At 42.5% G+C, this 8,714-nt stretch overlaps 1 protein-coding gene across 1 annotated transcript in view; it reads right to left on the minus strand.

Annotated features, from left to right (window-relative positions):
- Positions 1-8,317, minus strand: part of Mrc1 (mannose receptor C-type 1) — an 84,867-nt gene extending 76,550 nt beyond the window's left edge. The window contains exon 1 of the mRNA XM_027928606.2: positions 8,146-8,317. Coding sequence (XP_027784407.2) covers positions 8,146-8,206 — 61 coding nt within the window. The 5' untranslated portion in view covers positions 8,207-8,317. The remainder of the gene's footprint in view (positions 1-8,145) is intronic.
- Positions 8,318-8,714: the final 397 nt, after the last annotated feature.

Consider the following 8,714-nt stretch of genomic DNA (forward strand, 5'->3'; position numbering starts at 1 on the left):
TCTTTTCCTTTTTCCTCTCTAGCTTCCACGTAGGAGAAAAAACACCACCCTTGACTTTCTGAGTTTGGCTTATTTTGCTTAACATAATGTTAAGCAGATCCCAATGACATAATTGTTGAGTCTCCTTATTGGATCGCCTGTGACTGCACATCACACTTTGGCTGCATGCTTACTCAATAATCAAAGTGTTTTCTTTCTCTTCCACCTTTATGGAGAGGGTTTGGGGCTGGGAGGAGACTTTGCTCCTAACTGAAGTTCATTTTCCAACAATAGAAACTCCTTGAGAGTGGTACCAATGCACCCAGGAAGAAGCCATCTGACTTCCACATCACAGCCTTCTAGAGAAGGCATGCTCCAGCCCTGTGGTCCCTCTGCCCTCACCTCCTCTCACCACTCGTACTCTCACTCACCACCTTCCAACCACACTGCCTTTCTCTTCCTCAAACACTCCAGGCTCATTTCCACTTTAGTAACTTCATATTTTGAGTTCCTTTTTTGGAGATGCTTTTTAAAGTTCCTGCAGATTACCTTACTAGCTAGTTTTCCCTCCTCTCTTCTATTTTCTCTATAATATCCATAAGTATCTTATGATATATTCTCTTTCTTTCATTTATTTACCTATGTTTTGTCTGTATCCCTCCCCTGCCAGGTAAATGCCATGAGAAAGAGAAACTTGATCTTTCTGGTTTGGTACTGGAGTCTCTCTTTGGAAAGCACAGATTGTCTCTTAACAAATATTTATTAAATGAATGGAACAATATTTATTAAATCTGAAGCACCTTGACTAGTAACTCTAGTGAATTATTTTATTTAATAATGCATACATGATTGTGGGTCTATTTAAAACGAGGGTTTTTCCTGAAAGTTTATTTCTTTCTCGTAGAGCAATTTACGAACATTTGTACTTATGAAAAGAGTACTTGAAATGAAAGATTTCTATTTCAGTGCACACTTATCTACTCGTTTCCTTTGCTTATCTTTTGACATTAGGAAGCAGTGCAAGTTCGATATTGCCTTTGTCAGACAATACAAGGAAATGTAAAATTATCACACCGCGGTGATACATTTCATGCATTATGATTCTCCCCAAATCATCAGCATGTCGTTTGACTTTTATCATTGTCTCTGTGAAATGTATCAGATGTAAAATGCCATACTTCTTCCTCTGAAAGTACACTTCCGGCCTTGACCCAAAAGCAACTTGCCACATTTTTGTCACTCCTCACCACACCAATGTAACAGTTATAAACATCCTAATTATCCTTCTGTAATAGAAATACTGCAAAGTGGAACAAATGACAGTGGAATAGCTATACTCATTTCTCAGCAATCTCATTTATGGGACCTAATATATGAATTTCCTTTTTTAATATTTACACATTAAAAATTTACGGAATTAGATTATCCCTCCGCCTTAACTACACTTTACAGTCTCATATTTACTTTTCAACAAGTATTTGTCAAACAACTACTGTGTGCCAGGCACTGTGCTAATGACAATTCAAGGACAAACCAAAGACAAGTTCCCTGCCCACACCAAGCACACACTCCACGGTGATTATTCCCAGGACAGAAACAGGAAGAGCAAAACTATATCCAGAACAATGTGATAAATTCCAATCAATTAGCTCAGGTTAAAAGTAACTGAAGATTGTGGAGCCAACCTAGATGCCCTTCTACAGATGAATGGATTAAAAAAATGTGGCATATATACACAATGGAATATTACTCAGCAATAAAAGAGAATAAAATCATGGCATTTGCAGGTCCATGGATGGAGTTAGAGAATATAATGTTAAATGAAGTTAGCCAATCCCCCCCCCCAAAAAAATGCCAAATGTTTTCTTTGATATAAGGAGGCTGATTTGTAGTGGGATAGGGAGCGGGAGCATGGGAGGAATAGAGGAACTCTAGATAGGGCAGAGGGGTAGGAGGGGAAGGGAGGGGCATGGGATTATTAATGATGGTGGAATGTGATGATCATTATTATCCAAAGTACAGGTATGAAGACACAAATTGGTGTGAATATACTGTGTATAAAACCAGAGATATGAAAAGATGTGCTCTATATGTGTAACAAGAATTGTAATGCATTCTGTCATATATAAATTTTAAAAAAGTAAATGAAGATTAAAATATCCAATATTATTGGAGACAAACTTTCTATTAGGCAAGTTTTAACATAATTTAAAATTATATCCATTAACATAAAACAAGTAATTACATTTCTAAATCTACCAGTAAAGAAACTTAGGATATAAAAGGCGAGAGCCGAGCGCGGTGGCACACACCTGTAATCCCAGCAATTTGGGAGGCTGAGGCAGGAGGATCGCAAGTTTAAAGCCACCCTCAGCAACTTAGCAAGGCACTAAGCAACTCAGTGAAACCCTGTCTCTAAATAAAATATGAAAAAGGGATGAAGTTGTGGCTTAGTGGCTAAGTGCCCCTGAATTCAATCCCTGGTACCAAATAAAACAAAATAAGAGGTGAGTATTTAGGAATATAACTGATATTTGATATAGTTTCTAATGTACTTTTAGACTTTCTTCACTGTAAACAAATAAAATGCTGATGTTAAAACATGAGAAAATCACTTCTGGAAGAAAGAAAAACTGAAGAAGAAAAAGATAAGCAAGAATTCTGGAGCAGGAACTATCAGAACCCCCTTCCTTCTCCTTGGCCTTGCTATTTCAGTCATGGTGGCCTCTCTCCCAAAATGCCAGCACCACATCTTTCGGCCTGGGACTGCTTTTGTCCATTAGGTCCCCCTAGGCCTGCACACACACCAGACTAGAGGGGTCAGAGAACGAAGGCCCCTTATGAGCCTCCTTTGCTGGTGGCTCATGGGAATTGATGAACTCTCCCCATGCCCTGCACCTCGTATGGGATGACACAGAGGCACATATTGCACACTGTCACCCAGAGCGCCCCAGCACATCTGAGCTCCTCTGGTCTACAGTGGTCACTGGCTTGTCAACACACTTTCCCTCCCTGTCTCACTTCCCCATTCCCTGACAATGCTTCCTGGGGCCTCCTCCCTACAAAACTAATTGACTTCAACTCACAGTTCAGCTGTCAGATGTCATCTTCTAGAAGAATCTACATTGTCCATTAGCCTCACTAAACAAATGTAAAATCTACAATGACTCCCCCCCAAAAAACAATTTGAGTGAAAAGTGCAATTCATACACCATATGAAGGGCTTTGCCAGGTGCTGGGGGAAGGGGAGAAGTGGAATAGTCATGGTATCAGGGTTAGCAACATCAAACCTGCAGATTGACTCAGATTTTCACCTTGATCTTTCATTCATTCATGCACAGATATTCACAGAACCTACTCATTCATGTCACTGCCTTTGGCCATTTGGGGAGGATCAAATATGAACTAGATTCTGATCTCAGGGAGGAAATAGAGGTGATGAGACTTTTCCAAGGTCACTCCCACTTCCCCCCAAATATGGATTTCCCTGGGTCATGCACTCCATCTATCTCACTGGAAGAGGCCTCTCTCCCACTGCTGACCTCGCCTCCTCCCTCCTGCTCATTCTCCTCTCCTCTCCTCCTGTATCAACTTCAGAATCCAGCCTCACCCCCAGCTTGAGGACAGACAAACCTTGCAGGTTAGGAAGTTGGCTCTATTCTTCTCTATCTTCTTCCACACACAGCCATGCTAATGAACTAATGTTCTGTATCCTGTCTACCTGGACACGATCCATCGGAGCTTCAGTGTTTGTTTACCAGATAACCAGATCCCTCTGCTCACAGGCTGTGAGACCTTGGTCAAGTTTTAGTACAACTCTGTGCTTTCATTTTCCTATATGTACAATACAGGGGTGATAACAGGTCCTATTCATTGCTGAAAGGATTAAATGAGATAATCTAAACAAAGTGCCTAGGACAGATCCTGACACAGAAATTGCTCCATCTGTGTTGTTTATTATTACTATCATTAACTTTGGGGAAATCAGTCTTGAACACAGTGTGAAATGGGTTCTGAACAAGATGAAATTTGAGACAACAAATGGGCTCATGCAGCAGCCCAGAAAGAGAAAGAGAAGAATGCAGGCAACAGAGATCCCCGGTTTCCAGCTTTAGAGTCGGCAGACTTGGAATCAAATTCTGGTCCCACCTTTTCTTAGCTGTGCTGCCTTAGTTAAACTCACCATTCTAGCCTCAATTTCCTAATCGGTGAAATGGGCATAATAAGGTCTTCTGAGAGTGTCTTCTAGATGAGTGAACTTCTATGAGAGAAAGTGGATAAAGCTCCTGATGTACACAGTAAGCACTTGATAAGTATTAATTCCCTCCCTATCCCCTTTTTTAAATAAAAAGCTAAAAAAATAACTGAAACAAACACAGAGATCTAAGTCTTTCTTTTAAGGTGCTATTGTTTTGAGCCACATTTGTATTTTCTCTAAGTAACACACTCCCGCTGATAAATTACTTCTACCTCTTAGCCTGAGTCAAAAAAGCAAGATCAAGAGTTTCTCTTGTCCTTCCCGGCATGTAGACCTCAGCAACCCATTTACTCTTCTGAGCCTCTGTTTTGTCATCTAGTAAAAGGTAGAGTGTGGCACCTTCCCACCTTCCCATCTGCTTTATGTGATTTTTAGGGGCCCCTGGGGCCTAAGTTAATTCTACAGTTACATTAAACCCAAAATTACACTTAACCATCCAAAATCAGATCTAGCTAGCTGTCCCAGGTCTGGATATTAGCACAGACTTCCAAATACTAGCCCTGAAAAAGGTGTGCAAGTCAGGGTGAGGAGGAGGTATTTTTCTTCTACTTAATTGAGAATAATGAAAAATAAAATACACTTAAAGATTAATATTGCAAGACATGTCTATGCTGAAACCCAGGTTCCCAAGAGCGGTTGTGAGAATTGGTGCTATGACAGTAATCATCTCCCTTAGCATTTAGATGAGGAATCTGAAGTAAGAAGAATATGAGGATTACACAAATTAGCAAGGTATCAATGTCAAAATCACAATTGGATTGACTCCTACCCACTGCAAGCTCCCTGCCTGTACCACAGGGGTAATTTGATCTGCATTCGTTTGGTCTTACATTACAGCAAGTCTAAAGGGAGCTGAGGGTGAGGTCCTAGGTTTGCCTCTACCTGCCAAATGGTGACCTTCTGGACATTTGCCTTGCTAAACCTGCTGCCTCGTCTGTAAAATGATGATTCAAAACATCATTCCCAAGTTGCTTCTTGCTTTAATGACATAATGCCATGGCTTCTCTCTCACACCAAGACTCCCTTTCATTTTCATGATTAACCCTGGTTCTAAGCTTCTTCATACCACTTGGTTCCCTGTTTCAGCTGCATCCTCAGAGCCTGGAAAGGTTCCGTGTTGCCCTGTAACACCATCCCCAAAAGCTGGCTGTCATTTCTCCCCAACTCTTCCTTATATGTCACCATGTTGTAATTTGACATCAACCATCATGAGAATGCATACACCATGAAAATCAGTAAATACCCCAAGTCAAATTGAGGCTTTCTTTCTTCTGAAAACCAGTTGTTAAGTATACCAGCACAGCACTTCCAGGAGCCAAACCCTCCCATTTCCAAGTTCAACACTGCTGTGGTCCAACCTCAGTGTCTGAGCAACTCTCAGAGCGTCTCTCCTAGGGTTATAACCCACTGAGGCCTACAGTAGCAATGAAGTCTGGGAGATAACAGGGCAAGAAGAGTAACCAGGGCACCCTCTGCTCACCTCCCTGGGCTCCTCAGGGTACAACCGGCCTGTCCATTGGCATCAGCCCACTGTGACCTTACGGGGCTAATGGAGTGGAAAGCTGCCTTGGAGGTTGAAAGGAAATAAACCAACCAGAAATAGGGAGACCCTCCCATGGGTAGGAAGCCAGGGAAAGGGGTCCTGAGAAGTCACATATCCTTCAGTCTGCTGCCAACTAAGCAGGTGCTCTGCTTTTATCAGAATCCTGTGGTTGTGTGCTACTTGGAGCAAGGGAAGGTAAAATAAGGATCACAGGCTGTTGAGTAAAATAACAACAACAAAAATCTGGAAGGGCTTCTGTACCCCCCTTTTATTGCTTATTAGGTTTTAATTCTCTAAGTAAACAGATTTCAGTACCTCCCTCTGTCTCCCAATATCTGTGCCCGCAAAGAGGAAGATATTACTCAGAGGAAGTCATCCTGCTGTCTCAAGAAGAGAAGCATTCCTACGAAAATTGAGAAACACTGCTTGCTCCAAAAGCATTGAATCATTTCAAAGAAAACTAGGGGTTGTATCTGTGCTGCCCAAGATGCACGGCAGCAGCTCCATGTGACTGTCATACACTCTGAATGACAATAGTGCCAGTCAAGACATACAGCAAGTAGTGGATGATAAACGTCAGATTTTAAAGAGTTAATTTTGAAAATGGATGTGCAATGATCCCCATGATTTTTGTGTTAGCTAAATTGAGGTGATAATATTTTAGATATATTGGGTTTAAATAGAATATATTCATAAAATAATTTCACTTATTCTTTTTAGGAATGTGGCTTCATCGTGAAATAAATTATGTTTCTATTGAACTGTGTCAGCTTACAGAGACCAGATCTCATAAACTGCCTGTGAATTGTTCATCCAGCATCTGTCCAAAGACCTTCAGTGACAAGGAACATGCTATTCTTCAGCAAATTCCTCTGCTTGAGAGAGCACAATCCTTAGAAGATTTTTACTATTTGAGTTTTTACCTTTAACCTTGAAGACTATTTTAATCCCCTTGCCCAAGACAGATATCTTGGAAGAGATGGAGAGACGGGATAAGTCCTCACCTACACTGCAGTCTTTTCATGGCTGGGTTAAGCAGCCCCTTCTCCAGCACCCAGGATTAATTGAGAGAAATGTTTTGTCGCCCTGGCTCCTTCAGCTCCAGGAATTTCTTTTCAGCAATTTTTTTTTTCTTGAGAAACTTTTCCTTTAAATGCTTAATATACTGCTTTGGACTTATTGGACAATTGATTACTATTGTGGGGGAGGGGGTGTTGCTGCTTTTAATAGCAGACTCTCATGAAGCATTTACTATGGACTGTACTCCTTTCTAAACAAACATATTTTAACTCATTGAATCACCACAACTCATGGGGCAGGAAATATCATTGTCCAAACTAAAGCACAAGTCATAAATCACTTGCCCAAGGTCACACAGCTAGCAAGTGGCAGAGGCAGGGCACAAAGCATATTGTCTTTGCTTGTGTTTTGATAATCCCTGCACTTAAGGCTTTTTAGAATTTAGCATTTTCTTTTATCAGATTCTCTCTCCCTGGGGAGCTTCTTGCCCACAGTCCCAGCAGGTAGGGAGAGGATACCTACACAAACTGCACTCAGTGTTAGTTGATTGACAGGAACAAAGGCGAATAAGGAACCAAAAAAAAAAAAAATCAAAATTGAAATCCCTTGTATATCATCTCAAAACAGAAAGGAATGAAAATTCTCCCAGGCTGAGAATTTTCTTAAACAGGCTGAGTCTAGAGAAGTAGAAAGACTTAACAATGTCTTTGGGAATCTGATAAGCTCTGAATCCATCCCTGATGTAGTCATTCATCTTCAGACAAAGAGTAATAAGTAAAAACCCCAATAAATCCACTTATGAGACACTTAGAACAAGTAGAATACAGACAAGAACCCGCTTCAAGGCAATCAAAACTACGAATGATTCAAATGGTTCACAGGAAAAAAAAAAAATGAGTACAAGTGACATGGAATCTACTTTGGGGTGCTCCCTCGTCCTCTCCTAAGGCCTGGGATAGGGGAAGCCTTTGCCTCTTCCTCTCAGCCAGAGACACTTCCAAGATATTTGTTGGGAGTGAGATGTCAAGAGCATACATGGAAAAAGAGAAGGAGCAAACCCAGAACAGGAAATCCTTGCACGGATAAAACAGAGAGGAATGCCTGCAAAAGAGAGGGACCTGCTAGATGGGGGTGGGGGGCTGCGGGCCAGACAGCACCCGCCAAGCAGCCCCTTCCTCCAGCTACCGGCTGGAGGCCATAAGTTGCAGCAGAACCTGGTGCTGCCTGGGGCTGTGGGTGCCTCCTCTCACGGGTATTGACAGGACTCAGGTGTTCATTTAACCCCAGATGGAGGCTGTGTCACAGAACCCTACATTGGAAGGTCCCCACCGCAGCGCAGACTTACCCAATAGCTGCACAGCAACGGGAATGACAGAGACAAAAACCAGGAATAGGGACAGACTCATGGCCCAGAGTTGATCCTTTCATCCACTGATGGAGAAGAGGACGTGAAAAAAGAAGAAGAAGAAAGAAAAGAAATAAAACAGCCAGGGCCCCTGCTTGGTCCAGGTTCTCAGAGATGCTCAGCCGAAAAGGAGGACAGAGGAAGCCGTCCCTTTTTAAAGGGCTCCTGAATTTAGGAAAAACCTCCAATAAGGAGATATCCTGTCACATGAGGGTGGCTAGAAAAACAGGAATTCAAAGTTACAACTTTGCTTCGTAAGCTAACTTCTGAGAAGAGCAGGCACAGGGGGAAGGGGACAAAGGCGCACGTGTAGGAGAAGGGTGACCATGGGGGAGGAGGGAGGCCAGAGTGAGAAGTGAGCAGCCAGGCCTGGCCTGCCGGAGGGGAGAAGTGAAACCTCCCGGACCTCGGCCTCCTGCGGCAGAGCTGGCTGGGCCACGCTGCGGGCCATCACCTGGGCCTTGGGCACAAGCCTCCACCCCGGAGACAGACATGGCAGGCTCTGAAGG

Source organism: Marmota flaviventris, chromosome 12 (genome assembly GCF_047511675.1).
Source record: "Marmota flaviventris isolate mMarFla1 chromosome 12, mMarFla1.hap1, whole genome shotgun sequence".
NCBI lineage: Eukaryota > Metazoa > Chordata > Mammalia > Rodentia > Sciuridae > Marmota > Marmota flaviventris.